General features: G+C 44.0%; 1 protein-coding gene across 5 annotated transcripts in view; it reads left to right on the top strand.

Annotated features, from left to right (window-relative positions):
* The window catches only part of CCNY (cyclin Y), a 231,379-nt gene that overhangs the window by 153,622 nt on the left and 57,524 nt on the right, over positions 1–20,233 (top strand). For 4 of the 5 annotated variants that reach the window (XM_050939147.1, XM_050939148.1, XM_050939149.1 and 1 more), the window contains 2 exons: positions 4,026–4,100; positions 12,525–12,559. In XM_050939147.1, the coding sequence (XP_050795104.1) occupies positions 4,026–4,100; positions 12,525–12,559 (110 nt within the window). Of the gene's footprint in view, positions 1–4,025; positions 4,101–12,524; positions 12,560–20,233 lie in introns of those variants that run through there. The other variant, XM_050939151.1, reaches the window with a different exon arrangement.

Below are 20,233 nucleotides of genomic sequence, written 5' to 3'. Positions count from 1 at the left end.
CTGGACCTGTCTTCAGCTTCCGGGGAGGGAGGGGGTCTAGACACTGTTGCCTCTGGTGGCCTGCGCTCCGCCGCAGGGTGGGGAGTAATATGTTGTGGACCCTGGGCTTGGCGGTACGCCCATGGGGTCCAAAACCCCCACTGTTGAGGCCCTCGTTCCTGAGGCGGAGGGTCCTGAAACAGGGCCGAGTGTCTGTCCTGGCCCAATGCATAGGCGCTCTCTGCCTGAGAGGAGACAGATGGTTCCCTTGAAGGCCACGGAGGCGCTGAGCCAGTTTGATAGGCCTCTCCATATGCTGATGCCGACGCTCTCCTCGGTGCCGAGGATCGGTGCCGCGACCCGTATCGGTGCCGGGATCGGGACCGGGAGCGGTGTGGCAGTCGGTGCCGGGATCCGGATCGGGATCTGCCTCGAGGTTGGTGCCGAGAGCGGGATCGCGACCTTCGTTCAGCGCGGTGCCGAGATGGCAGTGGGGACCGGGACCTGCCACCGATGCGGTGCCGGGAGGTCGACCGAGGAGCCGAACGCCGAGGTGAACGGCTCCTAGAGTCTCGGTGCCGGTGGTAAATGGAGCCAGAGCGGGACCGTGCAGAAGCTGATCGGCGCCGCAAGTGTGACCGGTACCGCCGTGGAGAACGGTGCCGGGACTGCGAGCGGCGTCCCGAGCGCGAGCGCTCACGTCTCCAGGGCGATCGGTGCTGAGACTCCGGAGACAGCGCTCTCAGCATTGGCTTGCCTCTGGAGGCTACCCATCCCAGGGGTGCCGTGGTCTGAGGCTGCGATGGCTCCGTGAGCGCTATCAAGTCCCGTGCTGAGGCGAAGGTCTCCGGCGTCGATGGGACTAACAGCTCGACCCCTGATCTCACGGGGGAGCTAGGAGGGGCTGGACTCGACGGACCGTCCGGGCCCGGAGTCGACAGCAGCCCTGCAGGCGGTGCCACGGCCAAGGTAGATGCCGGGCGTTCCATTCGAGCCTGCCTTGATGGTGTTGCAGACGTCGATGGATCTGCTCCCGGTGCCGGGGATGGACGGTGCCGGGGAGTCTTGCCGGTGCCGGCGCGGTCCGGTGCCGAGGTAGAAGCGGCCGGTTGCGGCGCCGGTGCCGGAGTCAATGCCGCTTCCATAAGGAGACCGCGGAGTCTTTGATCCCTCTCCTTCTTTGTGCGAGGCTTAAAGGCCTTGCATATACAACACTTCTCGCTGATGTGCGATTCCCCCAGGCACTTGAGGCACGCATCGTGGGGATCGCTAGTCGGCATCGGCTTCTTGCATGCCGCGCACTGCTTGAAGCCCGGCGAACCAGGCATGAGCCCGGTGCAGGGCGCCGGGAAGGGCAACGGCCCACCCGCGAACAAGTTAAACAACTATATATAATAAACAACTAACTAATATACTACTTAAAACTATCGATAAAACTATCTACAATGACGATATGAACAGAGTACAGGAGAGCTAGGTACGTGGAGGACAGCAAGCCGCACTCCACAGTTCCAGCAACCAACACGGCGGTAAGAAGGAACTGAGGAGCGGTCGGGCCGGCAGGGTTATATATCCGGTGCCATAGTGGCGCCACTCTAGGGGGCGACCTGCCGGCCCACTGGAGTTGCTAGGGTAAAAAGTTTCCGGCAAACGTGCACGCGCGGCGTGCACACCTACCTGGAATGGATATGAGCAATCACTCGAAGAAGAACTTAGACATAGTCTGCAGACCCCCAGATCTCTGCAGACCGCCAGTGGCCTAAAGAATTTTTTCTTTTTAGCCCATCCTTTTCAATACACTGTCACAGGAGAAAATTAAATATCATTTCAAATTCCTGTCACTTTTAAATTTTCATTATATGTTTTATTCCTTCCACACTATGTCCCTTTATAGGGCAGTTACTTTTATTTAGGTGGAAACTCAGCTTAGAGTTTTTCTTTCTTAAATTTCCTGAAAACAGTGCCTGAACCTGTGTGAAAATGTCTGTATTTGCTGAAAAGATAAGGGGATGATCTTATGGCCTTAGACTTGAATAAGAGGAAACACCTGGCTGCTCAAGAGCTATGTTTAAATGTCAGAGTTCAGCTACGTGTTAAGGAGATTGCTTTTACTTATTTTACATTGCTGTGATGTAAACAGAAATTATATGGAAACCTCTACAGTAGGCTAAAACCATATTGGGTTTTATTTATGACTGTATGGAAGAAGACACATTACACAATTTTAAAGTATTGATTACTAAATGAAATCTGTCTTGGGTTCAGGGTAGTGGGTAATTATCTTAGCACCACCACCCATCTCATTGCAGGTCATCTGATGATTTTTCACTTCTCCGGTGCTGGTTTTAAGTAAGGTATGGAAAGCCACATGAAAAATATTATTTGTAGTCATGCACTATTGTTCAGAGTTTCTCAGAGAAATCAGATGGCCATCTCAGAATCTTCTGTCAGCCCCACAACAAACTATGGTTTCTAGGAGCAGTAATCTGACTTTCCTAAAATGGTGTGTTGACCAGTTTGGCCTGGATTCCTTTATAAAGTGTGCTGAAATAATTACTTGGCAATAATGAACGCCTTTCTAATTGAGAGTGAGAACCCTGTCTATACTGATGTGTGTGTCACTTGTTGCGTATCAGGGAGAGCTGGTAGGCCTGAGCAATTGAATCCAGCAGTGGTTCCCAACTAACAACATCTCCACGAACAGTGCTTGCGTTGTGGGTTGCAGGGTGAGGATCATGCATGGGGATGCAATTGAGACCATGAAAACATTAAAGTGGGGAGAAAGACAGGAGGTGCTGGTTGTGATGTTGGGGGAGAATGTATTGGAAGGAAATGTAGAAAAGAGGACTGGCCCAAAGGGATAAGGAAGGGGAAGAGAGACGAGAACAAAGTAAGAGGATTGGGTAAAGAGGACAGTGAGTATAAGGGGGAGAAGTGGAGGGAAATAAAGGAGGCTAAGGAGATACATAGAGAAGGGAGGGTCCAGTCAGGGGGAAGAACTTAATCACTAAGCTTAAAAAACAAAACAAAACACAACTTTCATCTTGACAAGGAATGGGGCTTGATTTCATATTTGCTTCACTGGCCAAGGGATATATTAGGAGGCGCAAAGATGGGCATTTTTTGTGGGCAAGGTAATATTGCCTGACAGAAAGGTAGCAATCCTCTTTATGGGCTCTGAGGCAAATGTTTATACTGGGGTAAGAAGAAGAAATGCTTTCTAGAGTTCAACAGAAGGGTGGAAGAGAAGACAAAGGATTGCAGGCATCATGCTGAGAGAAAGCAGAAAGAGTAGAGATTAAGTGCCCATTCTTGCACCATGCTCAGGTAGTTAGCCAGAAGTAAGATTTATGAAGAATTAATGGCAGAGGGGGATTTAGGGACAGATGAGTTTGAGAGGATGTTAATCTTGCCAAGAAAAATAATACTTTCTAGAAATTCACGTATGTTGTGAAAGGAGGAAGCAGGTTGGTACTGACTTAATTTGTGACCTGGTACCATATGGCATCCTTACGATTATCTTGGTGCATTCTTTTTAAAAATGAGGTTGCCACAGCAGGAAATGTGCCATTCTGTGACGCTTCCTGTGGACCTTTTCCAAAAGTGTAGCCTTTTTAAACACTCTGGTCTACAGCTAACTTGTTTTAATTAAACAGCAATACTTGCTTATTGTAATCACATGTAACAGTGGAAAGCCATCTGCTGTCTGCATGGTTCTACATAATTGTTTTACAGTACCCAGTTCTCCTATACTGCATTCAGAAGGCTCTATTCCTGCACTTGGTGAAGACTTAGGGGTGTGGAAGGGAAATGAATGAAAAATGTACAACTCTTGACTTTGTAATACAAACTTGTAAAAGCTGCTTGTCTGTCTTCAGTCCAGTAGAAACCATTGCACCCAAGGCCAAATCCTACAACTCTTTCTAATGCAAGTAGTCCTCACTCCAGTGGGGACCATTTGTGGGAATATGGGCTCAAGTCTGCTTGTTGCATTGGGCAATTGTAAACTTTTTAACCATATTGTAACTTTGTTTCTTCCTTTCAAGATTTGAACATGGAGTTCAACCCATCAGATCACCCCCGGGCCAGCACAATATTCCTCAGTAAATCTCAAACAGATGGTAGGTTATTGGATTTACTACAGTCTTCTCTTTCCGAATAATTTCTAAACTTTGCATATGGTAACCTATATTAAATGTGTGTATGTGTGGGAGGGTTGTTTTTGTTTGGATGTTTTGCTAAGCTTCAGGAGAAAAAGACACAACACTGGCAGATTGGTTTGGCTATACGTAATCAGCCAGATCCTTAGCTGGTGTTAGTTGGAGCTATGCTGATATACACACTCTTGAGAATCTGGCCTGGTGGCTTATTGTTAGTAATTAATGCACAGTAAGGTATGATCCTGTTTCTTCTATGCAAAACAATAAAATCTAAGTTGACTTCAAAGTGATCCTTACCTGTGGAAGGACTACAGGATCAGGCCCATAGTTACAGGAGTGGGTGGGTGAGATTCTGTGGCCTGCATTGTGCAGGTGGTCAGACTAGATGATAATAACGGTCCCTTCTGACCTTTAAAGTCTATGAGTCTATAGTTATCGCCATGCTCTCTAACTTATTTGAACCCTAACCTATTGAATTAATTAAAGTGTCAGAAGGTTGTTAAAAGGTATGGGACTATCCTGCAAACATCTTTGCACATACAGAAGTTGACACCCGTGAATAGTCCTGCTGAGTAGACCCCACTGGACTACTCACATGCATCAAGTCATGTACATGAGTGGGTTCACGATTGGGGTCTGTTGGGCCAGTCCCACACATTCTTATTTCACATGAGTCATGAAATCATTTGGACTCATGAATGTGCAGAGAGATTCACATGGGGCCTGAGGCAAAGCCCATTGAAGTCAGTGACAGTCTCTCCATTGACTTCAGGTAGCTTTAGGTCAGACCCATGAATAAATAAATGGTTATAGAATTGGGCCCTGGAGCATGCTGACTATTACAAGTTCAAAATATATAATGGAGCTACAAATACTAATAACGTGTAAAAGAATTAGTTTTCTCTGAGTGTAAACCTTTCAGTACAGTTGTCTTTCAGAACTGAACACAGCGAGCCAGATTCCCAGCTAATGTACATCCACATTGCTTAGTTGGACCAATGGCAGTTTAGACCAGCTGAGGGTGTAGCCTGATGTCTCCCCCATACAGGTTGAAAACTGAAAATCCCAGTTCACATGAGCTCTTTGATGGGTTTTAAAAACAAATCAAAATTATCCCTTAATTTTTATTGATCAGCATGGTTTGACAGTACCTTTTATTTGTCTGGGTGCTTTTATAAACTTAAAGACAAACATAAACTGATAGAAATTAAGCCTGTTTTTGTTCTTTAGAGAGCTTCTTAATGTAATTAGTGGAATGGAAGCCATTTACTTTTTGGCTAATTGAATCTACAATGTCCAGCTTGAGTGATGTTAGTGTTTTGCCAGAAGTAGACATGAATAATGAATACAAAGCACATTATTTTCTACCCAAACTTTCCAAGCAACTTTTCTGTTGTTTGTTACTACAGTGTGCATTCTCGGTGCTCCTTTTTGGGGGCATCTGAACTCTATTTTAGACTTACTGAGTAAATGATACTTTACTGAAGGTTTTATTCAGCTAAGTGCACATTTGTATTTCAGAAATTCTAGTAACATCTTTTTTCAGTTTTTGTTTGTTTGTTTTCTGGTAGTTTTTGAAAATGTCTACAGAGAAGATGCATTTTAGGCTCTGATTCTGCAATGGGTTATGTCCGGATACTCTTCTGCTCTCGGAGGCCTAATGACTGCATCTGCAAGACTGGGGCCTTAAATAAAAGGCAGCTTGGTAGAATGGGGAAAGGGCAAGAGCCAAGAACTTGTTGCTCTACCGTTGAGTTGCTGTGAGGTTTGGGTATGTCACTTAACCACACACACCACCCCTCATCCTTCTCTGGACTTGGCCATCTGTAAAATGGGTATGATGACACTTCCCTACGTCAGAGTGGTACCATGAGGATTAATTAGTTGGTGTCTGTACAGCATTTTGAAAGTGCAAAGTAATATTTAAATGCTAAATATTGTTCTTAGAGCTGGTTGAAATGGTGAAAATTTTCCAGTCAGTCATTTGAAAAAATTTGATCAGCTCTAATTATTATAATTCTTTTATTAGTGGCTGATTTTTTGTATTGTGTAGATTATAAGAAACTTTAAAAAATGACAATTTACAAAATCTGATTGCTTTCAGCCCAGTTAATTGAGTTACGCTGCTTCTTCCAGTTTAGAAAAAAGGAAGGAATTTATTATTCTCACAAAACAATATGTCAACCTTGCTGAACAGCCTCAGAAATTTGCCAGCTAAGGTATAAAACCTGCTCATCAACCTTTTGACTTAATGATAATGAAACACTATCCTGCAAATACTACTGGATATAGTGCCCAGAACACACACATTTCAGTAGGCTAAAGAACAGCAGTAAGCACAATGCCTGGTTGTATTTCAGGCCCATTGTATAAATAGATCAGCTATGTAGGGATAGGAGAAAATATTGAGTAATGTTGCATGATGTCAAACTACAATATCATGGTTTATGTAGGGGGTAAGCAGAGCTAGCAAAAGATTTGTCAGATTGCGTAGGACCCTGTATCAGTGTTGAAGTCATGGTAGTGTACACTGCATCTAAGAACCGAATTCGTTTAAGGCCCAATAAATGTTAATCAAGGTGCCAAATAGTAGGCTCAGAACACTGCTTATGCAAAAAGTCTTCAATTTTTTTCTTCCTCTTCACAGGGACTGTTCAAGGTGCTAAGTCTGGTGATAATCCTAGCATGTTAGGAGAACCACCTTTGATATCTTTAGACTTATTTTAGAACTCCTTTAAAAAAAAAAAAAAAGCTTCATAGAAGATTAGGGTTGGAAGAGACCTCAGGAGGTCATCTAGTCCAGCTCCCAGCTCAAAGCAGGACCAATCCCTAACTAAATCATCCCAGCCAGAACTTTGTCAAGCCAGGCCTTAAAAACCTCTAAGGATGGAGATTCCACCATCTCCCTGGGTAACCCATTCCCATGCTTCACCACCCTCCTAGTGAAATAGTATTTCCTAATATCCAACCTAGGCCTCCACCACTGCAACTTGAGACCATTGCTCTTTGTTCTGTCATAGAATCATAGATTATTAGGGTTGGAAGGGACCTCAAGAGATCATCTAGTCCGACCCTCTGCTCAAAGCAGGACCAACCCCAAATCCCTAAATAGCCCCCTCAAGGATTGAACTCACAACCCTGGGTTTAGCAGGGCAATGCTCAAACCACTGAGCTCCATCCTTTTTGGAACCCCCCTTCTGGTAGTGGAAGGCTGCTATCAAATCCCCCCTCACTCTTCTCTTCTGCAGACTAAACAAAACCAGTTCCCTCAACCTCTCCTTGTAAGTCATGTTCCCCAGTCCCCGATCATTTTTGTTGCCCTCCGCTGGACTCTCTCCAGTTTGTCCACATCCTTTCTGTAGTGGGGGGCCCAAAACTGGATGCAGTACTCCAAATGTGGCCTCATCAGTGCCTAATAGAGCAGGAAAAATCACTTCCCTGAATCTGCTGGCCATGCTCTTACTAATGCCAATATGCTGTTAGCCTTCTTGGCTACAGAGGCACACTGCTGAATCATATCCAGCTTCTCATCCACCGTAATCCCCAGGTCCTTTTCTGCAGAACTGCTGCTTAGCCAGTTGGGCCCCAGCCTGTAGCAGTGCATGGGATTCTTCTGTCCTAAGTGCAGGACTCTGCACTTGTTGTTGTTGTTGAACCTCATCAGATTTCTTTTGGCTCGTTCCTCTAATCTGTCTAGGTCACTCTGGACCCTATCCCTACCTCTCCCTCAAGCTTAGTGTCATCCGCAAACTTGCTGAGGGTGCAATCTATCCCATCATCCAGATCATTAATAAAGATGTTGAACAAAACCGGCCCCAGGAGTGACCTCTGGGGCACTCAACTTGATACCGGCTGCCAGCTAGACATCGAGTGGTTGATCACTACCTGTTGAGCCCAACAATTTAGCCAGCTTTCTATCCACCTTATAGTCCATTCATTCAATGCATACTTTTTTAACTTGCTGGCAAGAATACTGTGGGAGACTGCATCAAAAGCTTTGCTAAAGTCAAGGAATAACACATCCACCAATTTCCCCATATCCACAGAGCCAGTTATCTCATCGTAGAAGGCAGTCAGGTTGGTCAGGCAAGACTTGCCCATGGTGAATCCATGCTGACTGTTCCTGATCAACTTCCTCTCCTCCAAGTGCTTCAAAATGGTTTCCTTGAGGACCTGTTCCATGATTTTTCTAGGGACTGAGGTGAGGCTGACCGTTGTGTAGTTCCTTAGATTCTTTTTCTTCTTTTTTTAAAGATGGGCACTATATTTGCCTTTTTCCAATTGTCTGGGACCTTCTCCAATCGCCACAAGTTTTCAAAGATAGTGACCAATGACTTTGCAATCACATCATCCAATTCTCTCAGCACCCTCGGATGCATTAGATCTGGACCCATGGACTTGTGCTTTTCTAAATAGTCCTTAACCTGTTCTTTCACCACTTAAGGCTGCTCATCTTCTCCCCATACTGTGTTGTCCAGGACAGAAGTGAGGGGAACTGACCTTGTCTGTGAAGACTGAGGCAAAAAAAGCATTAAGTACTTCAGCTTTGTCCACACCATCTATCACTAGGTTGTCTGCCCCATTCATTAAGGGTCCCACACTTTCCCTGACTTTCTTGTTGCTAACATACCTGTAGAAACCCTTCTTGTTACCTTTCGCATCCCTTGCTAGCTGCAACTCCAGTTGTGTTTTGGCCTTCCTGATTATGCCCCTGCATGCTTGAGCAATATTTTTATATTCCTTCCTAGTCATCAGTCCAAGTTTCCACTTCTTGTAAGCTTCCTGGATGGACTATGTGATGGACTGGAAACAAAGGATGTGTGCACGTGTGTACATGCTGCACACGCTGAGTTTAAAGTGTAGGTTGTGGTTAATTCAGGGTTTTTAAAGTCAGCCACTGCAATAAAGTAATTTCCCCTCCTGTATTAGTTAGGGGAAACCTGATTGATTGCTACTTCAGTGTGTTGGAAATCCACCTTTTCATTAGTTAGGTAGAGCTGCCTCCTTCCTTCACTTCCATTAGGTCCTTCCTTCCTTGCTAAATTCAACAGTGCTGGTACAGTAATTAGCTTCAAAGGAAACCCCAGTTTATGGGATGAGCAGGAATGAAACAGACTGTGCTCTGTTTTTATGTAGACCAACCCTCAGATCAGGACCAGTCAATTCCCTTGTTCCTCTAACAAGAGGAAACGTAACTTTATTCCTGTACTAAATTATTTAGGAACTCTCAAAACATGAGAAGTTTGATTGATGTGTAATTATTAACCGAGGGATATTGGCTTTCGTCCTTTTGAAGTCTACCATTAACACTGCCTAAGTACATTGCACAAAGGAATACTAAGAGAGCCCAGTAACAAAAAAAAAAAAAAAAAAAAAAAAAAAAAAAATCTTATCTTCTCCCCCATTTTAATCCTGGATAATTTATTCATTCTACTGTAGTAAAAACGCAGTTTTAACAATTTGAGTGTGCTTGCAAAAATTAGAACCAGGTTATTTTGCCTTAAAATTAAAAGAAAATTAAGAAATTTTGGCAGCCCTCCTATCTGTTAGTATGCCTGACGAAATCTACCCAGGATGCACGTTCTGTAAAAAGGGAAAGAAATGTAATAGAAAAATAAATAGGGACTTAGAGTCTGAACTTCAAAATTGTGATTCTAATTCTGTTCAGCTTCATTTCATCTTAAACCACCGTTCTTGAAGCCAAATACTTCAATTGTAGCTGTCTGTGGTACCACATGCTAGTTAATGAGAATGGGATGAAGTTCTATGGTTTGCACAAGAGCACTTTGCACTGCCTACACCACACCAATGCTCTTGGGCAGCTGGTGAAGAATTTCCTCTGCACAAGGACTCTCTGTTGGTGAAAAGCTGGCAGAAGTGGCTTTGACATCTCCTATATCAGATGTCCTTTTTCCTAATGTGAAGGGGGTTTGTTGTAGGTGGGATAGGAAGGAAATGTGACAGAGTGGAGTTCTGCTGTGCCTGATGCTCCCTGGCATAGGTTTCTTGAGGGACCATCAGGGCTGTCCCCAGCTTTTTTGCTGCTCCAATTGCGGGGGAAAAAAAAGAAAGAATACCCAAATGAGCTGCTGCCGAAAAGGAAGAGAGGGACTGAAGGACCCACCGCCGAATTGCTGCCGCAGACCTGGATGTGCCGCCCGTTTGTATTGGATGCCCCAGGCACCTGCTTCCTTCGGTGGTGCCTGGAGCCGGCCCTGGCGACTATACACTTTGCATCAGTGCTGGCCAGGCCAGAATTAGAGAATCCTGGCTGACTGTGGTCCCCCACTGGAGAATGAAGTTCAATGAAGTTTCCTTCAGGAAAAGAGGAAAATGTCTCATAAGAAGCTAGAATCTGCAGAGTGAGGGGTGTGTCCATGTCAGTCTGTCCAGCATTGGAAGAGGGTAAATGGCATGGGTGAATGAACAGTAAGTGCAATACTTCAGCAACTAGAAAATCATACAAGGGCACCAAATGATGTGGAGGGTAAGAGGAGGAACATGGAAAGAGCAGGGTAGGAGATCAGGAAAAGCCGATAAACTGAAATATTGACCTGGGGCTCAGAAGCATGTCTTGTCACAAATTTTGTTGTATGCTGCAACATGCAGTATGAATGTAGTGAACACAGTTATGGTACTAGATTTTAATTGTGTGAAAATAAAGTTTTGATAAAGTACAAAATAAATTTTGCCATTATGAAATTATATCTGTGCTTGGTATAGTGTCTGCCTGCAGGTTGTGAAAATTATTTACTTCACTTATATTGTATTACGCAATAGAGAAATACTTTGACCAGATGTTAAGTAAAGAAATGATGGTAGACATTTTCTTAGATTTTTTATTTACTTATTTGATGGAATAACGCCCTGCTTGGAGCTTCAGAATGGAAAGAACAGCATTTCAGTAGAAGGACAAGCAAGCAGCTTAACTGCTTACTAGCCAATTACCGTGTTTTGAAAACTGCACAATCAAATACACGTAGCAAACTAAGAGTGTTCCTTTAACAGTGACCTGAGGGGGGGGAGTGCGCACATGCAAAGGGTCACATGACCCTCCCCAAAACGCTGGGGGTGGCGGGGTAAGGCCAGCAGCTGGGGAGAAGAAGGGGCAGGGTCAGAGCTGGAAGCGGCTGTACTCTCCTAGGCAGTCTCAGGCCATGCTGCTTGCTTGGGACAACCCAGGCAGGCAGAGAGGCCGGAGGCTGCCTGGAAAAGTTCATGAGTGGCTCCACACATGCTGGGGGACTGGAGCAGAGCCGTACCTCCCCACCCTCCTGGCCAGGTAAAGGGGACGAGTCATGTGGGGAAGTCATGGGGGTGGGGGGCATGGCAGGGAGGAGTCACATGAGGGCATTGTGGGGGGGTCACATGGGGAGGTCACGTGCCCCCCTTTAGCTGGTGCCCCCTTTGTGTCTCTCTCACTAGCCGCCTCTTGGATAAGAAACAAATGTTTGTGACTTTTTATAAGCAAGCAATCTCACGTTAACAAGGTTGCACGTGTGAATACACTGAAATTGTGTGTGTGAATACATGCAGACATAGAATCAAAATATGTAAAAAGTCTTTAAAAAAAAAAATCCTCATCTAGTATTCCTCCCATGAAGAGAAAGTGAGAAAAAGACTCACACAACTGGTGCTAGTTGTGGCGCTTAAAGTGCTTTTGGAAGGTGCTCAGATACCTCAGTGGTGGGTGTGGTGTAAGAGAAAATAGAGAACAAGATCAAGCACACCATAGTGCTTTAATCACTTATGGCATTAAACCATTATTAGTTAAATTCTACTATTTGGTTGATATGTTACTGGTATCCTACATGCAGCATTATCGCAGCTGTTGAACAGAGCTCCACAGGCTGGCTAAGGGATGAGTTAATAGGAAATATATTGATGACAATTAAACCAGTATATAAAATCAGTTTTAACAAGCTTTTATCTCACCATTAAAGTTTATTTTAGTTTGCTCCTTTGCTTGTAAACATTTTGCCTGATCACTGTGGGCCTGATCATACAGCAATTACTCATGTTGAGTAGGATTTACTTGTTGAGTAGTATCATTGACTCCAGAGCAACTATTCAGTATGATTAATGGCTGCAGAGTTGCACTAAGTGATTTTTGGAGACAGAGTTCCAATGCATGCAGTCTTAGTGGAATATCAGAACAAATGTGAATTTTAATCACCCGGCACAATGCAGAATTTAAATGCCTTCAAGTGTCCAGGTATGTGAGATGTTGCTTCTGTGCTCAAATAATGAGTGAACTTGGTTAGTGCGATAATGATGTTACACATAGATACCTTCCTACTTTTGATTGTAAAATGGTGTAACAGAAGCTTAACTGAGACAAAATACAGTCATATAATATTTCTATTACATTTTATGTTTTTGCAGTGAGAGAAAAACGCAAGAGTCTCTATATAAACCACGTAAGTGAAAATGTCTCCCTAAGCGGCTTTATACGTTGTCTATATTATGCATAACTAAGAATCTTTGTAAGTAAATTCCTTGTGTGTGAGAGAGTGTAATGTTGCCCCTGGGGACTGAACCATGGACCTCGGTATGTAAAAGCATGGATTTTTACTATTTTGAGCTAAAGGACCAGTTCCATTAGCTTGGAATTAGTAGCATTTGCACAAACCTGTATATGTGGCATAGCCACTAGAAGGGACAGAGCCACACTGGGTTAGCGTGGCTTACAATATTATTTCAGATGAATATTTTTTTGAAAAACTCAAAACTTAAAAATGCGCTTTCAGTGTGTAAGTTTGTATTATGTGGAGAGTCTGTAGAGTATCACTATTATTTTTGAAAAGGGCTATTAAGGTCCAAACTAATGGGATGCATTGTAGAACATATATGTAATATATGGTAAATGTTAAAGTAATATTTATATCCTCTACCTTTTTTCTTGCTTCTATTCTTTTCAAATGAATACAATATGGGGCTGCTGCCGGTGCATGAAGAGCAAAACTCCAGTTGACTGCGTTAGGGACAGGATCAGGATCTTTATTATCATTCTTTGTATTATCTTAGCACCTAGGAGCTTTATAGATCAAAAATTATCACAGTGTAACTAGCAATATTACCAACCCCAAGTATTCAAAAATCATGAGTCAGGTCCCAATAAATCACAAGATGTGTAAATAACATAAAATGGAGAGGCTCTTTTTATATGCCTTCTGGTTTCTGAGTCATTAATATGCACTTTGGTCACATTTTCAAACTTTTTGCTACCACCATGAGGTCTGAACATTTACTTAAAGAAAAAAAAACAACCCAAAACAAACAGGGGAAAAAACCTGAGTTGCTTGTGTAATCACAAGAGCTGAGGCTTTAAGAAAAACAGAGAATATGGCAAGGCTCATGATAAAATTGTAAGATTTGGCAACACTGGACCACACACATTTTATTCCTAAAATACTAGTTTTTATTGTTTACCTGCATGTGAGAATACAAGCAAGTCTTATCTAACGTGGGAGTTCCTTTCTGCAGTTAGCGCGTAAAGTGAAAACTGGATATACTCAAAATTACGTCCCCAAGCCTTTTAAATCCCAGCACGCAGCTCCAGTGGCTGGCCCTGGCCTGGCTGCCAAAGCTGCGGGCAGGATTTAAAGGGCTCCACCCAGCTTCCCACCATGGTGGGAAGCCCGGAGAGCCTTTAAATCCCCCCCGCAGCTTTGGCAGCCGGACTGGGACCGGCATTTAAAGGGCCCGGAGCTCCACGGTGGCTGGAGCCTTGGGCCCTTTAGTTCGCCTCAGGGACTATCAGCTATCTGTGCAGCTGGGAGCTCCTTGGGTGATTTAAAGGCCTTGGGACTCCCAGCCACAGCTGGTGCCCCAGGGCCTTTAAATCTTGAGGCCACGCCTCTTCAGCTTGAGGCCACACACCCCCGGATTCCAGCCGTACAGCGTAAAGCTGAAATCACGCATGTTAAATGTGTGTAAGTTGCGACAGACCTGTAGTTTGCATTGAAACTACCTTTGAAAGTCCTATTTTAAAATGCACTGTATCGGATTCCTGCAAATTTACCAATATGTGCTAAATAACTTCCAACAAGCACATTAACCCAAAACATTTTTTCTTCTTTAGAGTTCTCATTGTCCAGATGCAACAAAGCTAACGGTCTCCTGACTTGCTTTGCCATTGCATCACTCACCCCTACCCAGGCCTGTTTACAACCTGTAAAAGGGCTGAAGTAGAGTAAAGAGGCTCTAAAAGCCCATCTGAGCTGGAGGAGAATTTCTCTGGTAAAAATGAGGAAGACAGCTTCCGACTCTACATACTAAATAATTAATATCAGATCTGCTGAAGGGGATGAAGAGGGGAAACCTGGAAGTGGTCTTAGCAGCTGGTTCATTATTGACGACAGTTTTGAAAGTCTGTGCTGGAGACTTGCTTACTCAGGATTCCTAGGCAGAGCCAGGAATATACAGGATTGTTCTAAGAAGACATGTGCCAACATATTCACCATGTTATAAATTGTAAAGTATGCTGAGCAGCAATGTTTTAAATCATTGAAAAATAATCACAATAGAACTTACGTGAATGTTTCAAAAAAACTGCTATCCCCTTTACTAAGCTGGATTTTACTTTGTTTTGTCATCCTGCTTATAGTTTAATAAGTTAAACAGTGTTAATGTGGGCTACTTGCAAGACTTCACTTTGACCAAGATGTAAAGCAGGAGACAGAAATGGTGGAATAAAAAGGCTACACACAGGGTTAAAACTGCTACTTTTATATAGGGGAAGAAAAAGTGTTTACTAGGATTCCATAAGTGCTTAAGGTAGTCCTCCCTAACATAGTTAAATATCAGTGTTCTACCTTAATATATTTTTACCAAATCTCTATTGTAAATTGGAAAATTAAAGAATTTTCTTGACAGCTGTTTCTTTCTTGCTGAAACTTTCCCCTACCTACGAGTTTTTGCCCTTATAGATGGGTAACCACTCCATAGGAATTAGCTGTGCTTCATATGCTTAAGAACATAAGGGCCAAGTGACCTAAATGTTCAAAAGTGGCCTCTGGTTTTGGAGATTTCTCAGCTGGTGAGTGCTGAACTTCAGAAGCTCAGGCTTGATTTTCATGGGTACTGAATAACCATAACTCCAACTGAAGTCAGGGGTAGCTGAGCATGCTCAGCACCTCCTACATAATCAAGCTTCAGATTTCTAAAGTTGGGCACGCAGAACTGGAGATCACGCTTGCAAATGTTGCTTCGGTACTTCTAAACATAGTAACCTAAGGTGGCTCCTAGATTTTTAAGGCCAGAAGGAACTATTATGATCTAGTCCGATCTCCATATTTGAAGTGACGGGAAGTAAATAGCTTACGATAGTGCAACTTGCCAACAGCTGTATGTGGCAAATTAAAGATAGCATTTAAGGGTAAAGCAAATATTGTTACAGTGTACTCTATCGATTACTTAGTCTCTCTGGCACCAGGCTCCTCTTTCCATGCTCATTAAGGCATGTTTCTAAGAGAAATTTGCTTTGCTCGGCACCATAATAAGTAATCTGTTTCCGGACTGACTTATGCAGGGAACAGGCAAGAGGACATAAACGCTGGGTAGTGGTTTTGCTTCCCTTGTACAAAAGCTGCTTGTCACAATACAGAGGAGAACGCTCCTTTCTTGCAAATTTTCTCCCCAAGATCATTATTAAGTTCTAAAATTTCTACATGTACTTAGTATCAGAGGGTAGCCGTGTTAGTCTGGATCTGTAAAAGCAGCAAAGAATCCTGTGGCACCTTATAGACTAACAGACGTTTTGGAGCATGAGCTTTCGTGGGTGAATACCCACTTCCTCAGATGCATGTAATGGAAATATCCAGGGGCAGGTATATATATGTGTGCTAGCAAGCAAGCTAGAGATAACGAGGTCAGTTCAATCAGGGAGGATGAGGCCCTGTTCTAGCAGTTGAGGTGTGAAAACCAAGAGAGGAGAAACTGGTTCTGTAATTGGCAAGCCATTCACAGTCTTTGTTCAATCCTGAGCTGATGGTGTCAAATTTGCAGATGAACTGAAGCTCAGCAGTTTCTCTTTGAAGTCTGGTCCTGAAGTTTTTTTGCTGCAGGATGGCCACCTTAAGGTCTGCTATAGTGTGGCCAGGGAGGTTGAAGTGCTCTCCTACAGGTTTTTGTATATTGCCATTCCTAATGTCTGATTTGTGTCCATTTATCCTTTTCCGTAGAGACTGTCCAGTTTGGCCGATGTACATGGCAGAGGGGCATTGCTGGCATATGATGGCGTATATTACATTGGTGGATGTGCAGGTGAATGAACCAGTGATGGTGTGGCTGATCTGGTTAGGTCCTGTGATGGTGTCGCTGGTGTAGATATGTGGGCAGAGTTGGCATCGAGGTTTGTTGCATGGATTGGTTCCTGAGCAAGAGTTATTATGGTGTGGTGTGCAGTCACTGGTGAGAATATGTTTCAGGTTGGCAGGTTGTCTGTGGGCAAGGATTGGCCTGCCACCCAAGGCCTGTGAAAGTGTGGGATCATTGTCCAGGATGGGTTGTAGATCCTTGATGATGCGTTGGAGGGGTTTTAGCTGGGGGCTGTATGTGATGGCCAGTGGAGTCCTGTTGGTTTCTCTCTTGGGTTTGTCTTGCAGTAGGAGGCTTCTGGGTACACGTCTGGCTCTGTTGATCTGTTTCCTTATTTCCTCGTGCGGTTATTGTAGTTTTGAGAATGCTTGGTGGAGATTTTGTAGGTGTTGGTCTCTGTCTGAGGGGTTAGAGCAGATGCGGTTGTACCTCAGTGCTTGGCTGTAGACAATGGATCGTGTGATGTGCCCGGGATGGAAGCTGGAGGCATGAAGGTAGGCATAGCGGTCGGTGGGTTTTCGATATAGGGTGGTGTTAATGTGACCAGACCCTTTTTGTTGTCATATTTAGCAAACTGTCACAGTTTCCTGAAGTAGTTTTCTGGCACGTTAGTTGCAATATTATCAAATGGCCAATTTTGCTGCTTTTGTTCTGGTTTTGTCTCTTCACTTCAAATGCACCTTTTCAGCATACTCTTTTTTATAAAGTACTTTTGCTGGGTGAATCATCTCCTTTTACCCCAACACAAACAGTGGGATCTAAAATTACTGTGATTTACTGAACTTTGTATGGTGTAGGTAGCTGAAGAGTTTTTGTTGTACCTTGTCATTAATTGGGCTTGAAGGATCCAATAACTGTGTTAATGGTTTGTTTTTTTTTAAAAACAATTAAAATAAAGAGATGATTGCTCCGAGGTAGCAGTCTGTCCCACACTCTTCCCCAAAAAGACACTGAGATGACTTCATTTAGGATTGTGCTGAATTCCATATACCACTCAAATGCTCACCTAAGTGAGAATTTTTAGAATAAGCTGCTAACAAGGGAGGTAAGTCGCCTTGTATCAGCTGTTCACGTTTTTCTCCAGCCAATTTTTATCTCAAGCATTTGCAGCTGATTCTGTTTTCCTTTCGGACTGAATTGACGATCAAGATTTTTGTAATGTCTTTAATGCTTCTCCATTGTTGGCTTGTCTTGTCTTTTAATTTGCTATCTGTCTCAACTTACTAAATTTGTGACTTAGGTCTGGCCTACACTACAGACTTATATCAATGTAACTACATGGCTCAAGAGTGAAAAATCCACATCCCTGAGCAATGTAGAGCTTAGCTACACTTGTGAGTTAGTGTGCAATAAAGGAGCCCCGTGTGCTCTAGCTCACTCCCCATCCACACTGGCAGGGCACATAAAGCACTCTACTCTGTGGCTAGAGCGCTCCAGGTACCCCACCTCAGGAAGAGGAATGACATTTGCTGCGCCGCCGCTGGAGCACTGTGGCGCCAGTGTGAACGAGGTGTTGCATTACTGCGCTCTGATCGGCCTCCACAAATGTCCCATAATCCGCTTAAGTCAAGTGACCACTCTTGTCATCATTTTGAATCGCTGCAGGAATGCAGAAGTGCCTTTGAAAGCTCTGTTTCTGACAGCCGGCTGCTTATGTGCTCTGAGACAAATCAGCCATTACTGTGGAATGCTGTGTATGGGGAGGGGGGTCTGCTGCTGTCTGAACCCACTCTCTCCCCCCACATACACACAACACGCTCCCTGTCACACTCCACGCACACCCCCAATTTGAAAAGCACGTTGCAGTCACTTGCATGCTGAGATAGCTGCCCATAATGCACCGCTCCCAACACCACTGCAGGTGCCGCAAATGTGGCCACGCCAGTGCGCTTGAAGCTGTCAGCGTGGGCAGACTGTAGCACTTTCCCTTCTGTGCTCTCCGAAGGCCAGTTTAACTCCAAGCGCTCTACATCTGCAAGTATAGCCATGCCCGTAGTTATACCCACCTAACTCCCAGTGTAGACAGCACTATGGCGGCAGGGGAGCTTCTCCCACTCAGATAGCTTCTGCTTTTCAGGTAGGTGAGTTAACTATGCTGACAGGAGAGCTCTCTCCCATCAGTATAAAGCATCTTCATTAAAGCACTACAGTAGTGTAGCTGCATCATTTAATGTAGACTTGCCCTTTGTCAGACTACCCAAGAGAAAAAGATGCTGGCATTTTCTCTTCGCTCATGGAGAGATTACATCAGTGTGTCTGCCTTCAGAAGGAAGGCAAAAAGGAGGGGGGGGGGTGTGCGCGCAGTAGCTGACTTGGGAGGAAGGGGATTTTTGTTTTCTGTGTCAAGTTGGATGTGGATGATTTTTCCTCTCTGGAGGTCATGAAAATGCTCCACTTTACGAAGATCTTTCTCTCTCCTACTCTGACAATACACATTATAATCTTAGTTTTAGGAGCAGTAGCATCCTAAAAATAACCCCTTTTCCATAAGAGAAATATTTCTAAAGGAGGAATTATCCTCAGTGGAAGAAGATGCAACATTTCTTGTAAGCATCTTTTGGATTCTAAAGTTTGGATCACCCTTATGCTTTGTAATAACAAGATGATGCTGGAGGGGATTGCTTGATGGTCTTAACATTGACTTCTACCACCTAGACTCTCTGCAACTACAGTTCAAATCCCACCAGGCTTTTCTCACCTGTTTATCCTTCCTAGGTGGATGAATTATGTTGCATGTGTGTTGTCCTGAGCAAAATTTCATCTCTTTGCTACTGTGCACTTTGCTGCCACTGTGCATTTCAGAAGTGGATGTTTTCCAATGCCCTGATCCTTTAATCTGATCCACACAGGTAGACTCTTGCACCCATGTGAAGCCCCACTAATTTCACTGGGATTCTATGTGATTGGAAGGGTCCTGTCTGGATCACATTGCAGGATCCACTTCACTGGGGTACCTGTGCTTAAAGTTAGGTATGTGCTTAAGTACCGTGCTGAACTGGGGCCATAGTTTGTAAAGCAGTTTGATCCTTTGGGATGAAAAGCAGGGTTTAACTGAAATATTACTGTGATTTATTATCTGGAATGCCCAAGGCCAACAATGACTGTGGAAGTTTATAATGCCAGTTCAAATATTGTGTTCCTGTCTCCTTAAAATTTTTGTTCTAGTATTATGTATTTAAAGGGAAGAGCAATACTTACTGGAAGATGGATTTGAGACTGCTGAGAGGCTACTGCGCTTCCTTCTGTAGAGATTGCCTAATCTGCTCCTTTCCTGTGCAAGATGCAAATCTTCACCTCATCCACTTGCCCGCCAACCAGGAACCTGAATGTCATTTTGATTTGAAATGAAAAACTTTGTGAAGGGTGAAATATTAGAATGTATCTGTCAGTTGAGTTTGACTCACCATTTTAAAAGGTGGAAGAGTCCATGTAGTAGTCCTTAACGAAGTTACTGAGTATTAATTGCTGTACTGGGAGTATAGCAAAGGCCTTCTGCTGTTGCATAACCAGGGTCGGCTCTGGCTTTTTTGCCGCCCCAAGCAAAAAAAAAAAAAATAATAATAGGAAGAAAAACCTGCGGCGTGGACGGAACGGCAAAGCAGGATTTAAAAAAAAAAACAAACCCTGCGGGGTGGCTGGAGCCAGGGTGCAAGGGGACTCCCTAAGCTGCAGACGTGCCCCGGCTAGCCGGGGGACGGGGGCGAGAGAGATAAGGGGGGTGGCCAGGGCTTCAGCAGGGCACTTGCCACGTGGCCCCGATCACTGTGCCGCCT

The sequence above is a fragment of the Gopherus flavomarginatus genome, chromosome 2, assembly GCF_025201925.1.
Source record: "Gopherus flavomarginatus isolate rGopFla2 chromosome 2, rGopFla2.mat.asm, whole genome shotgun sequence".
In the NCBI taxonomy this organism is placed as follows: Eukaryota; Metazoa; Chordata; order Testudines; family Testudinidae; genus Gopherus; species Gopherus flavomarginatus.
This window is presented reverse-complemented; position numbering and strand designations above follow the sequence as displayed.